We start from the raw sequence: 22,279 nt of genomic DNA, 5'->3' as shown, positions 1-22,279 counted from the left end.
CTGGATTTTGGGTCAATATGACTGTTTTTGGTTTTCATGTAATCTGGGAGAAACAATGAACAAGAATACATTGTAGATCAGTTAAAGATTAAAGTATGTGCAGAATAATTCATCTAGCAAGATTGTTTATTTGAGGCGTTTACAAAGGTACAAACACCTTCTGACTATTAATATTCCACTACTGAGATCAGCAGACAATGTAAACTTTTCTTGTAAGCATTTGACTTCTGATATGCAGCCTGTTTAGTTGGACAGCAATCCTAAAAGTGGAAAGGAAAGGACATGTGTCATTTTCCTATAGCTTTAAAGGCAAGGATTGATTAATTTAATTTTAATTTAATTTTAATTTTAATTTAATTTTATTGAATTTATATACCGCCCTTTCCCGAAGGACTCAGGGCGGTTTACAGGGTATAATTTTTAAAACATTAATACAAAAATTAAAACCAATTTAAAAAAGATTAAACTAAGTCCCTGCAACATGTAAAACCCCAGTTAAAACCCCAATTAAAACTCAGCCTGAGCCGGAAAGCTCGAAGAGCCAGGTCTTCAGGTCTCGGCGGAATGATCGAAGGTCGGGGGCAGTCCTAAGCTCCGCAGGCAGCTGGTTCCAGAGGGCAGGCACCCCCACAGAGAAGGCCCTCCCCCTGGGTGTCATCTGCCGGCATTCTTTGACCGGCGGCACCCTGAGAAGACCTTCCCTGTGGGAGCGCACAGGACGAAGGGAGCTTCATGCCGGCAGCAGGTGTTCCCTCAAATATCCTGGACCCAAGCCATATAGGGCTTTATAGGTCATCACCAGCACCTTGAATCTCACCCGGAGGGCAACTGGAAGCCAATGCAGCTCGCGGAGCAGAGGTGTTACATGGGAGTAACGGGAAACTCCCATCACAACTTGCGCGGCTGCATTTTGCACCAGTTGAAGCCTCCGAGTGGTCCTCAAGGGCAGCCCCATGTAGAGATTAATGGGGTCTCTTCAACTTTACTGAACAATGGGAGCCTTGATTTAGTACTTTTAAAAAAAAATAATTATTATGTACTAAGAGCTCCAGCTGTTTTTTCACTTATGGTCAAAAAGTCCATAATGAAAGTATGCCACCTTAGAAATTTGGTTGTGGGAAAAGAGCATATAGTGCTATATATTTATTTCCATATACAGCATTGGCAGGAAGAATTACCTGCATACACAGAGATACAGAGAAGGAACAAAAAAGGCATAATAAGATACTGGATAACTAATTAACATTCCGAAGAAAGTCAGGATTAGTACTTAGGATATCCTACTAGTTATGGTTGATCATCAGTGTTTCAGAGTGCTAAAGCCCATAAGACTGAATTATGATTTAGAACTTATACACATTTGTGTATGATAAAATCTTGGCTGCCTCTTTTAGGGAAGGAACTTGTTGGGGATGAGCAGCTAGCAAGAGAATTAAATGCCACAACACTTCAAAGGGAAATCAATGTGCTTCCTGTCACCTCCCCTCCCCTTTTCCTGCATATGGCCAATTTTTAGTCTTATGATATAGACATCCCAAAAGCATGAAGTCGCTTCCTGTGTTATGTTTTCAGTATTCTGGTTCATCTTAGCTTTAGCAGCTGATTTTTTTTTCCATCAGTCATTGTATATTTGTGTATGTTTCAGAGTAATGACTCTTTACTAAAGGACCTTTACAAAGCAAGATCTCTACTGAAAAAAGAATTGACCCAATTTGCCATACAATGGGCACGTCAAACGAAGAGATGGTCTCCACAGAACAGAACCTGAACCCACTCTGCTTTGAATGTGGCCAGCAGCACTGGACAAGAGAGAATCACTTGTACAATTATCAGAACGAGGTGGACGATGATTTGGTTTGCCATATTTGCCTTCAACCCTTGCTACAGCCATTAGACACGCCTTGTGGTCACACATTCTGCTATAAGTGCCTACGAAACTTTTTGCAAGAGAAGGATTTCTGTCCCTTAGATCGCAAAAGGCTCCATTTTAAATTGTGCAAAAAATCTAGCATCCTTGTTCACAAACTGCTTGACAAGCTCTCGGTGCTGTGTCCCTTTACTTCAGTATGCGAAGAGGTAATGCAGAGATGTGACCTGGAAGCACACCTGAAAAACAGGTAAATAGTGCGATAATGCGCCTAATCAACTTTTATTATTATACTTATCCTCTATGCTACTTGCCTGCCTGCCTGCCTTCATATAGTTTGTTTCCTTCCCATTCTGTCTCCTCTTTGGATGTTATTTAAAGGTGATGATAAATGAATAGTGGTAGATCAGCCTGGTGCTTCTTAACAAAGCAAAATGAAAGGAGGGTGAAACTATGTTTGGGACTGTTGATATTTTACAGCTTTCTAGCCCTATGTTTGCATTCTGTTTGGGTGAAAAATCATGTAATAAGGAAGAATCTTTCTCTCCCTTTCTGATTGTCTGAAATGTAGACATAGAAAAGATTCTCTAACAGAATTGTCCCTCCAAAATGTGGTTAACAGGGAGAATAATGGAGCTAGACTACTTGAATTTGCTCTCCTATCTTTTAAACAACCAATGGAGAACATCAATTAATTAAATTAAATTATTCTCATTTTTCTTTCTCTTTTGACCCTTTCCTGTCAAAGATAAGTAAAATTCTATTTTTCATGCTCTGGATTGCAAAGTAACAAACAGAAGGTGGTATCAAACCTATGAACATGAGGGTGCCCACCCAAAGAGAGATCTCTGCTCTACAAGCTGTTTGTAGGTCACGGAAAAAATTCTCATGGGGCTCAAGGGATGGTTAAAGATAATGTGAAATATGAAATAGGCATTTGGGAGGTTCAGGAAAAATTGAATAATTGCTCATAGCTGCTTGGAGCTACTACTATAGCATCTATCTGATCAAACTGCTATCCAGTATTAATTGTCTTCTTCCTAGAAAACCTCCTTTCCTAACTTTTGGCTTTTCATTGCCTCCCAGCCGAACTTAGTACATTTTTTTTTATTTTTTTTATTAAAGAGGTACAAATTTTTTTTTTTACAATACATATCCCCAAAACCCACCCACCCCAAACCACCCCCCTTCCCCCCCACTTCCCAGAGCTGAATACAGGGTTATAGATATAATAATCATATTCTAACTAAGATTATCCATTATAAAATTAACCAAATTCATAATGTGCTTTAACTCCCCTTTAAAATAGATACATTCAAATTATTAGAAACATAATAATAATAACTTAAACAAAAATATAATCAATACTAATACTAAAGTTAATAACAATCTAAAATCTACTCATAAGCTAAATGGAACTTTTTAGTCCCATATTTATTCTGAATATAATCTATCCATCTCCTCCAAACTGAAATATATCTTTCTTGCGAGTGATCCTTCAAATAAGCAGAAATCTTAGACATTTCTGCAAGATTCGATACCTTAAGTACCCATTCTTCTATAGTAGGCAAACTATCCTTCTTCCAATATTGTCCCACCAGTAACCGTGCTGCTGTTATCAAGTTCAACATCAAATTGATTTCTTTAGTATCACCATCTACAACAATACCCAATAAAAACAATTGTGGAGAAAATTTTATCTTTCTCTTAAAAATCTTTTGAATGTTCCACCAAATTTTAATCCAAAAAGCTTTTATATTTCTACAAGTCCACCACATATGAAAATAAGTAGCATCTAAACTACCACATCTCCAGCATTTAGACTGTAGGTTAGGATACATGTTAGACAACTTTTTGGGATCCAAATGCCATCTATAAAACATTTTATAAAAAGTTTCTCTTAAATTTTGAGCCTGAGTAAATTTAACATTTCTGACCCAGATTACCTCCCAACCAACTTAGTACATAATTGTGGCAGGAAAAAAATGAAGGAGCAGATGCTGTGCTTGAAAGTTTGATTGCTCCAAAGAAAGGCAGAGTTATAAATCTAAAAGATAAAAAAGGTAGACATTTTGCTTGGCAAATTAGTCTGGTGAGGACTGGGACTTTAACATCTTTACTTCTGGATGGGGTGCAGTACCTCAGACAGACCTGATCCATAACTTGGGGGTTCTCCTGGACTCATGAGCCCTGTTCAAAGAGCAGGTGGCAGTCACGGTTAGGAGAACCTTTGCACAACTGCAAGTTGCAGCCTTTCCTGGATCAAGAATCCCTGATTCTGTCAGGTCACACAAGCCCTAATCGTCTCATGTCTATTGGAATGTGCTCTTCCCTTGAAGAACAGCTGGAAGCCTATAATGGCACAGAATGCAGCAGTGCAAGCAGTTCGTAGAGCTGCTACACTGGCCCATGTTATACCACTGCTTTGAAAGCTGCACTGCTTACCGATCTGCTTCCAGGTGCAATTCAAGATTAAAGCCCTGCACGGCATGGGTCCAATCTACTTGAGGAACCATTTCATCCCAATGGGATGACCCACCCCACCTGCACCAGTAGAGGGAGCATTTTGTGGATCCTGTTGGCCAAGTAATTTCAACTGGCAAGATCCATAAGAGCCTTCTCTGCTATGGCTAACCCTAGCCCTAACCCTCTGGAACGTCTACCTCCTGAGGTGAGATTGGCCTCCTGAGATCTCGTAAGAGCCTTAAGAACTGGCTGTGCCAGATGGCTTGACCACCCAATGGGGGAGCTTCACACCAGAGATGTCGGGGAGATGGGATTAGATTTTAGTCAATTTAGTCAAGTACTCTCTTCTTTGCCATCTTGTCTTGGTGATTGTATCCGTTAATGTTTTTATCTGCTGTATTTTTTTACAGTGGATGATTTTAATGTTTTTCAACGTTTTTATGTTGTAAGCGGTCCAGTGTTGTTGGATACAAGAAGTGGTGGCAAGTAAATTTTATAAATAAATGGACTGGTTATGCATAGCTCTAATAAATGATAAATTGATTATACAATTTCAGCTTTGAAGGAACAATCCCCAACTACCCATTTGAGGTCCCCACTGAATACTGATAATATTATATTATATTATATTATATTATATTATATTATATTATATTATATTATATTATATTATATTATATTATATTATATTATATTATATTATATTATATTATATTATTATATTATATTATATTATATTATATTATATTATATTATATTATATTATATTATATTATATTATATTATATTATATTATATTATATTATATTATTATATTCTGATAAGTATTAGCAGTGGGCTAATGCCTCCTTAAGTAACACCAGCTGCCTGCAATTAGTGCAAGTTCGCATCCCACCAGGCTCAAGGTTGACTCAGCCTTCCATCCTTCCGAGGTAGGTAAAATGAGGACCCAGATTGTTGGGGGCAATAAGCTGACTTTGTAATAATGCCGCTTGGGGGGCGGGGGCGAAAGCCCTAATAAGCAGGCATATACATAGAATGAAGGCTATTGCTAAGCACATTGGTTTGTGCTTAAATTGTAAGCCGCCCTGAGTCTTCGGAGAAGGGTGGGATATAAATGGGATTAAAAAAAAGTTTAATGATCTGTGATATATTAATATCACAGATAATATAGTAAAACCTTTGGGTGTCAAGGCAGCCAACCATATGCACAGCAAAGTGTAATTGTTGTTTGCCATAGATCTCACCAGTTCAACTTTGGACAGCTAAATGACCTCAAACATACAAGTATAATGTATGTAAAATTTAAAAAAATCCTGTTCCAAATCAGCCAACATTCCCAAGCACATCATTCACTAATAGCATGGACTTGATTACTCTCCTGACCCCTGTGCCTGGGAAAACACCCAGGTCTGAAAGGTAAGCAGTGTCAGGGCCAGCTGAACGACAGGCTTTTGGTGTTCCAGGTGCAGTTACAGAAAAGGCATGCTTCTGGGTTCCATTAGCTCCGTAATACATAAAATCTGGAGTATGTCCTCTCCTGCCCAACCTAATGTGATGGGTAGAAATTATGCTGAAATAATGACAAGCACATAATGATGTCATTGAACAAATGGAACCATTATGTATTTTTTGTTCTGACATCTGATGCAAAACATAGGTTTGGACATTTGTGTGATGATGTCACAAATGTCATTTTGCTCTGGTTCCGGGTAGCTATCAAATCAGCTAAATATGTTTTTATTGCTTTCAGGACTTCATTTCTTCGAAGCGTGAGGCCAAAGATTACTTCTTTTGTAATATGTTAGTTCCTTGACTTACAGAAAATGAAAACAAAACAAAATCTACAGCTGGCCAGAGTAGTCAAAAGCATATACTTATGATCCTTCCCTTCCCTTCCCTTCCCTTCCCTTCCCTTCCCTTCCCTTCCCTTCCCTTCCCTTCCCTTCCCTTCTCTTCTTCATCTCTGCTATACCAGAATTCCTATGAAGGTTACTCACCTTTTCTGAACTTAAGACAAAGTTCATTTTTCTGAAGTTTGTAGACTTTTTTCCTTTCTTTTTTTTAAAAAAAAACCCCAAATCATGGCAATAAGAAAGAGTGCTGAAAGTACTAATCGTTCTTAGTAATAAATACCGGTGGATCACCAGCAATCATTTCACATAGGAATCACCAAAGAAGAGAATATTTGTAGCTCAGGGTTGAACTGTAGAGTTCTTGTGCTTTCTGAGCTTTATTGTTTATAGAGCTTTCATTACCCAACTAGGTAACATCATCAGTGTGACTGAGTGTGACATTTGCACCCTGTTAATATGCACTAGCTTGCCCTGCCAGTTTTGGGTGTGGCTTTCTCCCTGATAGTTCCTTGATTAGGGCATTGTTTTCTGTTTTTAACACTAACAGGGAGCAAACCCTACACTCACTCACACTGACGATACTATCAAGTTGGGTAATGAAACCCCTGTAAACAAACAACAAAGCTCAGAGAGCGCCAAGCGGTCAGCGGAAGTTCCAGAGTCTGGAACTTCTATACAAAATGTGTATGTGAAGAAATTTGGAAGATCTGAATCCAAAGGACAGTCGTGGCATTGGCTAGTTTTCTGTACAATATCCATATTGTAGCCACAAGCCTTCCTGTTATATCCAGATTTTTAAAAATTATAGCTCCCGGAAGTCTCCCGTGACATCCTGGTGGCGTTTCAGCAGCAAGGATGGTCGGATTCGACCGCTGGCCCTTCGATCCCGTTGAAGCGGCAGAATAGCCGACGATCAGCTGTTCTGCCGCTCGAAAACCCTTCTCCTTGGGCAAAGAGGGGAGGGGGAGCTTCCAGGTAGGGGTAGAGCTCCCCTGGAGCCCCAGAACATTTGTTCTGGGACATGAAGGGTGAGAGCCGCCCCGAAGCCTGGAAATGCTCCGGACGAAGGACTCTTCTGCTTTAGCAGAACAAGACGCTTGTCCGAGGATGTCTCTGTGGTCATGTGGCCGGCATGACTAGACGCCAAAGGCGCATGGAACGCTGTTACCTTCCCACCATAGTGGTCCCTATTTTTCTACTTGCATTTTTATGTGCTTTCGAACTGCTAGGTTGGCAGAAGCTGGGACGAGTAGCAGGTGCTCACTCTGTTATGCAGCACTCGGGATTCGACCCGCCAAACTGCCAACCTTCTGATCGACAAGCTCAGCATCCTAACCCACTGAGCCACTGCGTCCCTGTATATTACATTACTTTATAAAACTACAGTAAAGATAGTTTGTTTGTTTTTTTCAAGCACCTGTTCCCTGTTTTTATGATAAAATAGAAGCATTTCTCTAGGTGTGCTGGGGCTTCCAATCGAAGGGCTGCCTTGGAAAGAAGGATAAACAGCAAATTGCAGGCGGCCACCGAAAGCGAAAATGAAAACGCCATGATAGATCATCTGGACTCCCAGTCACCTGAAGCAGAGCATGCTGGGACCGGAATGGCATCAGTGGAGCAGAACATGACATCGGCGACAGTTTCGGCGTGGACAGATGAGTCTGGGCTTGATAACCCTGCTTTTGAGGAGAACATAGGAACTGAGAGTGAGTTTTGTTTTCCCTTTAGTACTCAGTTTGATCGGTGCACTTTAAACTGTAAACTTTAAGAAATCTCAAAATCAGATTTTATCCTGGCCTGCAAGCAAATAACTTGTTTTCCTACTGTAAGTATGTATATGCAGTGCTTTTTTTCTAAAAAAAAAAAGGTGCCGGAACTTAGAGGTGCTGTCACTGGGAGTGATGCTGGTGTCTTGCTACGGTGTCACCGCCCGTCCTTTGCACCCCCACCCCTGTGGCTCAGAGCCACATGCCGCGGGGATTCCCCTCCCCACAGCCGCCGTGGGGATTCCTCTCCCCGCAGTTGCCATGCCATGGCCCGTGCTGAGCCCCCACCCAGAGCTGCTCTGAACCCCGACCCAGAGCTGTGTTCCTCGTGGCCGTGGTCTCCGACACCAAACAGCCTCTTTCCAACCACATCCAGAAAAATTTGTAACAAACATTGGAATTCTCAAGGCCATGTTTGGTATTTCCCAACAGTGTGTTACTGGAAGGAAAAAGCAATCCCTGCTGCGTTACTGATCCCAGAGAAGCATTTGCATGTATGCAGGTATCCTTAGGGTGCCATAGTTATGGATGAGAAATATTGGTTGCAAAGTTGGCATTTCTGGATGTAATACAATATGTATATACTAGGTTAATTATTTAAAGACTGAAGTGCAACATAACTAGATTCTAAATAATCTATTTTTCAAAACACACAACAGTCCAAACAGTAAAAGTAAAGTCCAAATTAAGAATATTTCATTCTTAAGAATTGTTTAATTTAAAGTGCTTTAATTGTAATAGATGGTTATAGATTCAAAATAGTTTTCAAGAGTGTACAAAAGATACTATTTTTTTCTACCATCAGCTAAATTAGACATATTACATTGAGAAAAATGTTTCCTGTTACCTTTATTGATTTCATTGCAGAGATGTTAACATAGGAAATAGATTATTTTGTTATCTAATTTTACCTTCCAAAAGACAGAAGCAGATGAAAAATGTGAGGTTCTTTCCTGTTGGCTTTTTTGAAATAGCTGTTTTAGATTCTAAAAGTTTAGTTCCTAAAGAAGTAACCTTGTAAATAATTTTAATGTCCTCCTCTAGTGCAGGCTCTTTTATGACTCAAGGACTTCAACTCCCAGAATTCCTGAGCCAGCATGGCTCAGCTTGGAAACCTCTCACCCCTCAGCGTGGCTGGCTCAGGATTTCTGGGAGTTGAAGTCCATGAGTCTTAAAAAAGAGCCAAGATTGCCTACTCCTAAAGCCAATAGAGGGAGCTTTTGTGTGTGTGTGTGCAAAAAAAAAAAAGGTGACGGAACGCCATTCTGAGCGTTCTATGAGAAAAAAAGCCCTGTATGTATATAACTTCACTCATGTGCTCGTGACCTCCCGGTTAGACTACTGCAACGCTCTCTACATGGGGCTGCCCTTGAGGACCACTCGGAGGCTTCAGCTGGTACAGAATGCAGCCGCGCGAGTTGTGATGGGAGTCTCCCGATACTCCCGTGTAACACCTCTTCTCCGCGAGCTGCATTGGCTTCCAGTTGCCCTCCGGGTGAGATTCAAGGTGCTGGTGATGACCTATAAAGTCCTACATGGCATGGGTCCGGATTATCTTAGGGAGCACCTGCTGCCAGCATCAACTTCCCATCGTCCTGTGCGCTCCCATAGAGAGGGCCTCCTTAGGGTGCCGCCGGTTAGGGAGTGCCGGCGGGTGATCCCCAGAGGGAGGGCATTTTCTGTGGGCGCACCTGCCCTTTGGAATAATTTACCTGTGGAACTCCGGACCGCCCCCGATCTGCGTTCATTTCGCCGGGACCTGAAAACCTGGCTTTTCGATCTATCAGGCCTGGACTGAAGGGGTTTTAGCTTTTTAATATTGTTTTAATTGTTGGGCTTTAATTAATTTAATTCATTTTAATTTTATATTATCTTTTTATATTGTCTTTTATATGCTGCCCTGTAAACCGCCCTGAGTCCTTCGGGAATAGGGCGGTATAGAAAACTAATTAAATAAATAAATAAATAAACTTACATGCTACCCATCTCACCTAGAGGCGACTCTAGGCAACTTACAATCAATATAAAAAACAAGATAGAACATTAAAACAACCAAAACAGTATTCTTTAAACTTTTATCACATTTGTCTATAGAAACCTTGAGAATTAATTAGAGCTACATAGAACGAATGCTTGTGTTAACAATAACCAGGAGGGCTTTTTCTAAAGTCCTATTTAGCCTCAGCTTTCTTGTTACAGTCAGTTGAATGACACAACAGCCAAGCATTAATTTTTAATCTGCAAAACTTGGGAAGTACAATTTGCTCAGAATCAGGATCTGGAGAGCTCCATGCCTATGTTGGCATTTATATCAATATTTTATAAAGCAAAAAGCATTTACACCAGTGACATGCTGTATATGTACAACATCAGTTTTAACCTATTTGTTTACACATTCATATGAATGACTCTGATATCCTTTTAGTGGGTGGCTATTTCAATTTTGAATTTGTCTAAACCAAATAATATGAATTTTCATTTGGCTTTCACGTACATCATTTGGTGAAACAATTTTCCAAAATTCCATCATGATTATCCCACATAACCTTATGAAACCTTACAAAACTTATTTTCCAAAAATCCAATGAACTGGCTCCATTATCGCTGTTAACATTTTGTCTTTCTCTGCCTAATGACTTTTTAAAACTTTTGAATTACGACTCCTTTTTTTTATATGTTTGCTGTTTTATATCCTTGTTTGTATGCCTCCCAGGCCTTTGTGAGATGGGCAGCCATATAAATTTGAGACACAAATACATAAATAAAAATGGGAGATTCTTGTTCTCCAGCACAAGCTGCTGAATGGCAGTCTGATAATTACTGGACTGTCTCTGGCTAGCCATGTAGCTATTGCAGGTCTGTTTTGGACTTTAGCAGCCCTGTTAGAAGCCCCTTTCAGGTGTCCCCACATTAGCCCCTTACTATCAGTTTGGGTTTGATTAAAAAGTCATGCAAGCTTGGTTTTCATAACAGATTTTATTTTATTATTTTAATCTAGCAGCATGTTGCATTGAAAAATATATTTCTTTGTACATATTGACTTCTTTCCCAATTGGGCAGCAATCCATCAGCCATCAAGTTTACCGGAAGGTGAGATCACCACCATTGAAATTCATCGGTCTAATCCTTATATTGAATTGGGAATTAGCATAGTGGGTGGCAATGAAACACCTTTGATCAACATTGTTATTCAAGAGGTTTATCGTGATGGGATCATTGCCAGAGACGGACGGCTCCTTGCTGGAGATCAAATACTGCAGGTATATATCTGATTATATATTCTTCTCAACTCTGGTGTGTCTAGATTGTGCAGCTATATATTAGATAATGAGTAAGCAAGAAAGATTTCCTGGCACAATTTTGGAATTTTCTGTTTGGGATAAAAGTTAATGCAGAAGTTTATGGCCAGAATGTGCATAATTGAAGCAAAGAAAATAAGCTTTTTCAGTAGCTCTATTCTTGATTTAACAGGATTTTATTTTTTTATACCCTGTAGTTCATATTTAATATGTTTCAACAAAAAATAAGGAAATCAGGATGATTGTTTATTCCTTCTTTTGTGAGTGATACGAAATACTTCCATTACCTGCAGACCTCTGTATAATACATTGGAAATTATAGCTATGTCATTTTTAGTGGTCCAGTATGAATTACAGTTGTTGATTTCTAAAGCTCTCTGCTTCCAACCCCCAGTTTACGAATCATATTTCATGTCTTCCTTTTTCATAAAAATGCTAAGAGATTTAAGATGAAATTAAAATCTGAATTTTGAGCTGCCTTTGTGTGTGTGTTCATGTCTTCTCAAATTAGAACTAGGTGTTGCATTGTATATGTGAAAGAGGGGCCACGCAGGATGGAAAATCTTATTGGAGTTTTAGGAAATCACTTATGGAACTTTCTAGTTATCAGTTCCTCATGTTGATAACCTACTGGAAGGATCGATTCAAGCCCAGTCTTGCCTCCCCCGACAAATTCCTTTCTGTACTGTTCCTTCTTTTTCCTTCCCCAGAGAATTTATCTTAATAAGCACAATAAGGCAAAGGCAATTTTACAGGCTGAAAAGAAGGCCACAGCGATTGTCATTCTGAATGCCACCATTGCATTTTCTCCCACCAAACTGATAGATATTGTGTCAGGGATGGTTGCATGTCTGCTGCTTCTCTTGGCCTTTTGCCTGCTTTGAATTTTGGCAGTGATCCTCAGACTTGAGTTTTTTTTAAAGGGGACTAGACAGGATCATGGAAGAGAAGACATCGTTGATGCTAAATTGTAGGCTGCACACTCTAAATGCTGGTTGTTGGAAAGCAGCAGTGAAAAGGGACATCTCCCTCCAGTCTAGTCTTGTGAGCTTCCCAAATATATAAAGTTGGCACCAACAGAAGAGAAGTTGGCCAGTTGGCCATTGTGTGACACAGAGTATTTGTCTTGGTATGACTACAGCCTGATCCATCTGGACTTTCCTTCTATTCTTATGCCTAGTGAAGGTTTCAACGAATTTATTCAAAGATAGCAGTCCTTTTAAGAATTCAAATCCTCAAAAATAATTGATAGCTTGAGAGAGATGAATAATAGGATGTTTATGTTTTCCTACTGAATGTTGTCTAAGGTGCCTACTTAGAATAGGAAAAGAATTAGGGTGTCACCCAAGCATCGTTCAGTTTCAGATGTGTATCCAAGGTATTTATTCTGGGTTGATGAGAATGCTTGAGTGTGAGAAGTAGTATACAAATACAACATTGGGAAATATATTGGACTGCACTTTCTGCTTGCTGAACTTACTTTAACCTTCATAAAATCATTCCAGAACCATCCTTGAAGTCAATATTTGTGCATAGGTTTAGCCTAGAATAGCTAATCAGAGCCTGAAAACAAGAGCTACAGTGCCAATATAAGGCAAGAAAGAATTCCAGAGTTGCTTTCTAAAGACTCACTTGGACTTCCTGAATATATCTTCTTTCCATGTTTATTGTGACTCACGAATGAAGACCAACATACATGTCCCAGGATAATGTTGCAGGATCCAATCTGGGTTGGCCACCAGGACCAGAGGTTTACTCTTCCGAGCTGTTGGACTCGTCCTGGAGCCCATCCTCTGGGAACGTCTCTCTAGCAAAATGGATGCTTTGGGCCATTCTATATATAGAGCAGGGGTGTCAAACTCAATTGCATTGAGGGCCGCATCAGCATTGCGGTTGCCCTCAGGGGGCTGGGTGGGTATGGCCAGGGTGGGCGTGGCCTACTGGGTGGGCGTGGCTAGAGTGCATATGGCCTACTGGGTGGGTGTGGCCAGCTCTACATCGTTCGCATCAAGGGTGCCTATGGGGGCCTGGGCAGGAGTGGGACGGATCTGAGGGTCTCTGGCAGAAGGAGGGTCTCTGGGACAGGGCCAAGGCAGTGTTGGCCATTCCCTCACTGTTTCCAGGATGGCTTCGCGGGCCGCATGAAACCACTTCGCGGGCCGGATCTGGCCCCCGGGCCTTGTGTTTGACATGTCTGATATAGAGTGTTACTCTTGTGACTCTGGAATTCCCTTTCTCTCTCTTATGTTATGCAAATATTAACAATATCAATGAACTATCATTATTTTGCTTTGGCAAATTCTGTTCCTTCATTTCTCTGTAAAGTCTAAATAAAAATTCATAAATATGCAATTGAGAAGGATTTTGCAGAATTTCCCCCCAAATTTCACTTATCTGAGAATATGCTCTCTACTGGCAGGAAAAGTGAGAAATGGAGACTATGTCACAAAGTTTAAATAACAAGCCTTGGGGATACTGAAGCGCGTTGTGGGTTAAAAGAGAGAAAAATAGATTAAAAGGAAAAGAAGTGGAGTATATTTTTTACACCTTTACTAATACTCAAGAATGTGGCAAATAACTATTTCACACAGAATGTGAAAAGGAATCAGTTGTTTGAGTCTCAGTGATTATTCTATTCATAAGGTGTTAACACATTTAGTAGTTTAGAATGGGGACTGGTCTTTTTTCATCCTATTAAGTGATACTACACCTTTCTTTCTGCTGTTTCAGGCTTTTTCCTTCAGGGTGCTTCTTTATTTTCCTTCCTCATCACGTAGCACAAGCTCCCCCCGGTCTGATGTAACTGGGGGATCGTAGTGCAATATCTATGGAAGGCGCAAAGTTGAGGAAGGCTGATAAGGATAGAATAATACATTATACAGAGTGTACCATTAGCTCTAGGCATCATTCCTGGCTATCAGTAATGGCCAAAGCAGACAGATATAGGTAAATATGAAGCTGTTTTTAAATGTTCTACCTAAGTACAAAAGGAAAAATTCCCCAAAGGCTATTCTTAAAATTGCCAAGAATATTTGTGAAAAATGTTCAGTACATTCGGCTCCAATTTTACAAAGTGTGAATTCTGTATATTAATAGCTTACTCATTCTCTGAAAGCTTAACCTTATGCACCCAGAACAGCACCTTTCACGCAGAAAAAAAATGGTAGGAAAACATCCAGAAATGCAAAATCCTTGACCTAAATGTAGTCTTGCTGATTATTGTAGGAACAGACAGAGAAGCTAGAAAATGGGAACCAAAATAAACGGCATCTCCGGGAAGCAGATGCCCATCTGGAACATTGAATAGGGAGAAATTGTCACAGGTCCGACATACATTTTCTGCTTCTTTTCTTTCAGGTGAATAACTTTGACATCAGTAACGTGTCTCACAACCATGCCAGGGCCATCCTTTCCCAGCCCTGTACATCGCTGCATCTCACGGTCCTCCGAGAGAGACGATTTGTAAGCCGAACACACAATCATAGTGATAGCCCTCCCCAGCGTGACGATAGCTTCCACCTGACCTTGCACAAGCGAGACTCCAGTGAACAGCTTGGCATTAAGCTGGTGCGCAGAACAGATGAGCCAGGAGTATTTATTCTTGACCTTCTGGAAGGGGGGTTGGCTGCTCAGGATGGCCGACTCTGTAGCAATGACAAGGTGTTGGCTATCAATGGGCATGACCTGAAGCACGGCACACCTGAACTGGCTGCTCATATTATCCAGGTAAAGTCCCATGGCTGAGGATTCACTCCCTTTTGTGTACTGTGCTTTTCCCAAGCTGGACCATGGCGGTTGGGAATGGTGGGGTTTCTTGCCTTAATATACCTGCAAGTTGTCAGATTAAGGAAGACCAGCCTTCTGAAAAAAACATGGATGTTGATGCCCTAAATTGCACTCCAGTGAAACCTTACTAACAGACACATAAATAGATGAACACTCTATACTGAATGATTATTAGAGAGATCTCCCCTACAAGAATAAATAGGGTGGTGTAGCGTGCAGACTCAGGGGGAGAAGGTGTGTCAGAAGGAAAATGGCATCTAGCACCTGCCAGCAACTCCTTAAAGTTGTGTTTGCCCAGGATTGTGCTCAAGAAACAACCCTATTATAACTATATAGCACTGTTTTCTAAGACCTTTCCCCCCGCTTTTTCCCCCACAGGGTAAAGTTGAGAAGCTTCCTGTGGGCCACTTGAGACTAATCATAAAACAATACCCCGGCATCCCTTTGTTTTCTTCTGCTCAGCCATTGGGGTTTAGATTCAGTGGATGAGTGAATGTTACTTGATAAGTTTTTCCTTTTCTCGTGAATTTAACTTCTGAGATAGCAAACAGCAAGAGCTCTGTTTGAGCACCCAGAGCTGATGATAGTGAAATCAGGGGTTGGCAAAGTGACTGATCTAATCCCCCGCCATGCCAGAAGATGGATTGTTTTATTATGTGGCGAAAATAGAGTCTGACCAGTATTAGATCCTCAGGAAAAGTGTTAGATTTCCTTCATATGTAGTACAATGTAGTCTTCATGGCTGGTTCATGATTAGAAATCAGGTAGTCCTCCACTTATGTCCATAACCGGCCCCAGAATTTCCATCGTAAATTATGATGTCATACATTGAGGCACCCACATGACTGCACAAAGTTTTACGACTTTGTTTGTAGCAGTTGTTAAGTGAATGCTACAGTCATTTAGTGAATCTGTGTATTTCTATGGGCATGTTTTGCCGGAAACCAAACAAAAACTTCCAGAAACCAGCAAAAAACATTGTGAATCATGGTCACATGACTGAGGAGTGCTGAACTGGCCATAAAGGTGAGCTGGTTGCCAAGCAGTCATGTGACCATGGTGTGTGAGTGTGTGTGTGTGTGTGATGGAATTCCAGAACTGGTCCTGAATGGCTTTTGGTGGATTTGTTGTAACTTCAAACAGTAGCTAAGCTTAACGAAGACTGCCTGTATTTTGACTATTCTTTGCTCTCAGAGGTAGCCAGTATTTATGCCCCAATCCTCTGTTCATGTTTCATGTGAATCCGCAGGCCAGTGGCGAGAGGGTGAACCTAACCATTTCAAGGCCTACAAAGTCCCAAATTGTAAGCATTCTCAGAGATGGGGGAACACATCTCAACAGCCATCACCAATCCTATCAACTGTATCACAGCAACAGGCCAAGCCCACATAGAGTAAGTTTGGGAATGGACAAGTTATTTAAATTTATATTCTAATGTAAATTTACCTCTGCATTTCCTAAAAACAAATAAATGAATTGAAATGCGTTCAGTGCATTTCAGTGATTATATTTTTACAGAATTCTTAATACAGTTTTCCAGTTAACTAGGTACTAAAATCCATATGGGAGGGAATATCCATACAAATTTAATGTATGAATGAAAATAATATATAAAAAGTAATGTATTAGCGAACTGGGTTTTTTAAAAAGTGTAGGTATTAAGCAAACCAATATATAAAATAGGTATTACTAAAGGGAAATGTATACTAAGAAATGGGGGAAAATATGTGTACTCTTTTTAAGAAATTGTAGACTAAAATGGAACGAACCCAAAATTGGGAAATCAAGGGGGGGGGAATGAAAAAACAAGATTTACCCCTTACCTCTATAGTGTTGATTGCTGAAAGAATGACTTGGTCTATACATTTTTTGTTAAGATTAAACATATTGTATGATTGGATGTCTAGGAAGTTGGAAAAATGCACCCTCTACTGGATAGCATAGCTATTCCCACAGTCATCTGTTAAGCTTTATGATTAAAAATATTATCCTCTAAAAAAGGACAGGCACTTAAAATATCCCAGCAGAACAAACAGGAATGTGCCACCTTCCATTACACAATTTCTCAACTTGAAAATGTACATTCAGATCCAAAAGGATATGAGCCTAGGTACCACCTCCAAAAACACACACATATTCTCCCTCCCCAAAATTGTATATATTGTATTGTTATTTTATTTTATTTTATTTTATTTTATTTTAATTCCATTTATATCCCGCCCTTCTCCGAAGACTCAGGGCGGCTTACAAGCAATCCAAACAGCAAAAAAAAAAGATTTTTAGATCATACAGGTTGATTAGGCAGACTACCAATATTTTGTATTTGTAAGAAGATTTGTGGATGGGCATTTAAGTCGTTGGGGGAAAAATTACTGTCTTTTAAATAGTTATGTGAGGCTTTAAATGAAAGATCTGTCAGTAAGGCTGTGGCAGTGGTTTACTTGTAAAATGTTTTTAAAGAAATCCATTTGCATCGATATACTCAATTTTAATAACAGTTCTGTGGTGAACAACTCTAATATATCCCATTTTTAAACTATTATCCTTAAGGTATTCCTTTAGGTATGAAATCTTCTGTGAAATATATTTTAAAATGCATAGTGCATACTTTTTATAAGCATATTTAAATATTAAAAATTGTTGAGCTATAGTTAATGGATGCTGGCAAAGTCTACATGACTATTTGTTCCACATCGGGATCTGCATGTGCAGATAATTTGACTCCCCTCCTTCAGATTTAACCCAAGTGAAATGTATGCCTAAACTCTTAAATATATATATTTTTGTAGGACCTCTCACAATGTGTGACTTGTCAAGAGAAGCACATCACAGTGAAGAAGGAGCCCCACGAGTCCCTTGGCATGACAGTAGCAGGAGGTCGAGGCAGCAAAAGTGGGGAATTGCCAATATTTGTTACAAGTGTACAACCTCACGGCTGTCTTGCAAGAGATGGCAGGATCAAAAGAGGTAACATCAGAAGGCAATATTGAGCCAGTCTGTTGGAAGGGAAGTGAAGGGAAGGGAAGTGAAGGGAAGGGAAGGGAAGGGAAGGGAAGGGAGGGAAGGGAAGGGAGGGAGGAAGGAAGGAAGGAAGGAAGGAAGGAAGGAAGGAAGGAAGGAAGGAAGGAAGGAAGGAAGGAAGGAAGGAAGGAAGGAAGGAAGGAAGGAAGGAAGGAAGGACTGCCCCTTTTCAGCATACTAGCCTGATTGGAAAATGCTGGTTTACAAGAGCCACTGACATTGAAGCCTAGAAATAGCAGACATTGTAGTTCTGTCAGGCATGACGCAAGCTACCACATGTCCCCCCGCATCTGTACATACATGAGATCCTGTTGTTAGATAAGCACAGACAATAACAACTTAGTGGGATGCATTTGCAATGGAATATCACCTCAACAGGATCTCTTGTTTGTTTTTATCCAGGCGATGTGTTGATGAATATTAATGGCATTGATCTGACCAATCTGAGTCACAGCGAGGCTGTGGCTATGCTCAAAGCCAGTGCTGCTTCCTCGGTCGTTGTTCTGAAGGCTCTAGAGGTCCAGATTGCAGAAGAACAGCCCCAGGCAAATGATGAGCAGCTGAGCACCATCAGTGAGAATGAATATGATGCTAGCTGGTCGCCATCTTGGGTCATGTGGTTAGGACTTCCAAGGTATGAGTAATTTCATCTTCTTCCTCTCCACTATAGCTTCTGCAATTTTTTTTCTGAGCAGGATTGAAGAATCAAGCCGTCTTCTGTGCTCAGCCTTAGAAGCTCTTTGTAAGTCCTGCACGTACCATTCTCTTACTGTACAGTCAGTGTGTTAAAAATAGAAGACATTATTGTAATTTTTAAGAATGTTTCTATAAATATAAGTGATTTGTAGAGCGGTACTCTTTTTAGCATTTCTCTCACACTATCAGGATTAACCCGTATTTGCTTTGTGAAAACCAAAAGCAACAAAACAAAGAAGCAGGCCCTGTTTGGTAAAAAAAAAAAAGGAGTCCATTTTAAAAGGGCCCACAAAAGTGATTTGTCATACCTTTATTATTTGCTATTTTATTTTTTAAATGTATCGACCCCCTTCAAGACCTCAGGCTATTTTTCCCAAGGCTCTCCAAAAATTAGTTACTGTCTAAGCATCAGCATTCTTGATCTCATAGAATATTGACCAAGGTTGGGTATGAGGTCAGGTGACTTAACATTTTGCCTGGAAATTTAAAAAGGTGTGCCACACCCGTCAGGGAAAGAAGAGTTTTTCTTTAGAAATGTATCTTACTGAATAATTACTGCGTTAAGTATTAAAAATCATTCATTCGTTGTACACAGGCAAGCCTGAAAGAGTTATTATAGATTTGTTAGAGGTCTAACGGATTTGTTTAATAGATTTTACGACTCCTTGCCTTTTTCCCCCCACAGCTGCCTACATAGTTACCATGATGTTGTATTAAGAAGGAGCAATCTAGCCAGCTGGGGATTTAGCATTGTTGGTGGCTACGAGGAAAATCACACAAACCAGCCTTTCTTCATTAAAACAATTGTTCTAGGAACACCAGCATATTTTGATGGAAGACTCAAGTAAGGCTCCTTTTTGTTTTTTTTATCAATTTTAACAAGGTAAGGAAGTCATCAGGGCTTACAGTTGATACTGCAGATTCATTCTCAACTCCAGTGTTTCTTAATCTTGGTAGCCTTAAGATGTATGGACTTCAACTTCCCAAATCCTGGGAGTTGAAGTTCACACATCTTAAAGTTGCCAGGGTTGAGAAACACTGCTCAGGGCAATATGAAATGTGTGTACTTTGTGTTTGAGGAGTAGTTCTTTGTAAAGTACAGATCCTGCAATGGGCAAGGAGTTTGATTTACAGTGTTCTCAAAATAGTCTTCTCTTTGCAACTGGCATTGATGGCCATTCAAAGCTACTTATGACTGCTTCCCCCTCTTGCAGTCACATCATCAGAATTGGGCTGGTTGGCAACTTGCTTGCATTTACAACCAGTTGTCGTGTTCCATGGCCATGTGACCCTGAGTTGGGACTATTTTGCTGTTTTTCAGCAGAAAGGGAAGGTTGGAAACAGGACGGAAGTTGTCTACCAGATTATGTTCCACAATGGCTTTTTTCTTTTTAAGAAGGGAATGAACCAGTTCCTCCTTCAAAACTGGCAGGACCACTCCTTCATTCCCATTGCCAGATCCTAACTGCATGTCACCTTTTGGGAGGAACAGAGATCCTAGCTTAAAGTTCTAAGAACCCTGTACCCAAACAGGATCAAATTCCTCCCAGATAACCAAGCCAGACTGAGCCTCATTTACCTTCATGGCACCTGCTTCAAGGCTAGAGTCCAACTTTTAGCAAATACTTTAACTAACAGATCCCTGGTAAATTCTTCACAGCAATCTTGCTAGTGAACAACTGACTCCAACTTCCCCAGGAGGATCTGGATCATTTTTCCAATTTGATGTCCTTCAAATGTCTGCCACAAACCAAAGAATCCACTGCCCACCAAATCAGGCCACATTCCTCTTTTTTCCCCACAATTTTAAATGTTAAGCTGAATGTTTTTGCCTTTCCAGATATTTCCCATAGTTATGCTCTTTAGTGAAGCTACCATAAATTGTTCCATTAACTGAAGTGTTCTCAATTAATCAGGCAATAGAAATTAAAATTCAAAATCATTTGAATTTAACTGTTACTTTTTTCAACCTGAATTACCAGCATAACCTTCAAAGAGATATACCCCTTTGCGCGGTAGGGACAGAGAGCTGGTGGGAGATTGTACTTGCTGTAGGATGTCTATTTAATGTAAAAAAAAATGCTTCCGTCTTTGGAACGATTCTTTTTTGCAAGTGTACCTCAGTCAGTTCACACAACCATTGCAACTAAAATGGTGTCACCTCTAGTTTTGCATCATACCCAAACAGAGGCATCTAAGAATTGGTTGTTCAAACTCAGAGAAGTCATTTCCTGCAGTATGTGGGTTGTGCAACTTACTAATCCTCATTTGTTTCCCTCTTTAGATGTGGTGATATGATTGTTGCTGTCAATGGACTTTCAACCATGGGCATGAGCCATTCAGCGCTGGTTCCTATGTTGAAGGAACAAAGAAATAAAGTAACATTGACTGTTATCTGCTGGCCAGGAAGTCTTGTATAACACGCAAAGAACATATACATTGGTTGAAGCAGCTTTTTTTTTAATAGCTGGCTCGACTTTTTCAGGCAAAGCTGTTTTCCCCCACCTTTTTTCTACTAATGCAGCTGGTAATAAGCTGGGCCAAAAATTGCTACCTTCATATCTGACAAATATGTGTGAACAGGGGGTGTGTGGGAAAGGAAGATTTTTAATTGTACTGTGTTGTTCTTCCCATCCTAAAGTAGCCATTTCTACCAAGTTTTGTTTATTATTATTTTATTTCCCATCATTATGTCATTGCAGTATCCATGTGCATACACTTCAGTTTCTTGGTTGGCTTAAGGAGGTCAGCCTATTCCAGTAATTGTAGTGGGGGCAGGATTGTACCTAGCTTGGGTGCCAACATGCTGGCATGTTAGCTATCTGCTAGGCTGATCTCTGCATTGTTAAATACTGATGTATAACCTAAAGACAGTAGGTTAACAACAATTGACATGTAAGGCCTCCTACACAAGAGATGGTTATTCTGTAAGGTGCTTTTTATTTAAGTTTTCAGCTTTGTTCATGGAAGGCACATCTGGAACCATCTGTTTCAATTGTTAAAATGTGTTGCTGCATTAACATTTAGTAGATTAACTTCTACATATTTTTCCTACATTTCAGTATGATTCTATTTATATGAGAACCTGAGCAATTCTTTGTGCTATGGCTGCCACATAGAAGCTGCAGGAAGTAGTTCCATGTAGCAGCCCATAAGAAGGCCTGCTGCCCCAAAGATATTCTACTTCTATCATCAAATGCATTGGAGAGCAGGGAGTGGTGGAAAGAAAAAAAATTGTTATTGGCCATTGTCCAACAAAAGTATTTATGGCATCATAATTATAGTGTACCAATTTGTCCCTGGCTACATGTAATCAGCAAGCTCATGTTTCATGCGAAGCATGGCAATAGCTTGTAAGAATCCCCTCTATGTGATTCCCTTGTAGCATAAATAGTTGCCCCGAGGCTTGAAACTGCATCAGTATTATTATCTAAGGCATGCACTGATGCATGACCAACCTATGAAAGCAGCATCAGATTCAGAGCAGTGCACATTCTATGTGCATATTATGTGCTTTTCTAC

The 22,279-nt window shown here is 40.1% G+C and overlaps 1 protein-coding gene across 1 annotated transcript; it reads left to right on the top strand.

Moving 5' to 3' along the window:
* Positions 1-1,722: 1,722 nt before the first annotated feature.
* Positions 1,723-22,273, top strand: LNX2 (ligand of numb-protein X 2; the record flags this gene model as incomplete). The annotated part of the gene is made up of 9 exons (XM_081328076.1): positions 1,723-2,117; positions 7,648-7,895; positions 11,016-11,215; positions 14,612-14,980; positions 16,290-16,433; positions 17,830-18,007; positions 18,464-18,695; positions 19,443-19,601; positions 21,042-22,273. The coding sequence occupies 9 exons, from the start codon at positions 1,723-1,725 to the stop codon at positions 21,175-21,177; spliced, it is 2,061 nt and encodes a 686-aa protein (XP_081184202.1). The 3' UTR covers positions 21,178-22,273.
* Positions 22,274-22,279: the final 6 nt, after the last annotated feature.

The sequence above is a fragment of the Vipera berus genome, assembly GCF_964194415.1.
Source record: "Vipera berus genome assembly, chromosome: 4".
Classification (NCBI taxonomy): domain Eukaryota; kingdom Metazoa; phylum Chordata; class Lepidosauria; order Squamata; family Viperidae; genus Vipera; species Vipera berus.
Note: the sequence above shows the minus strand (reverse complement) of the source record. Positions and strands in the feature narration are given on the sequence as shown.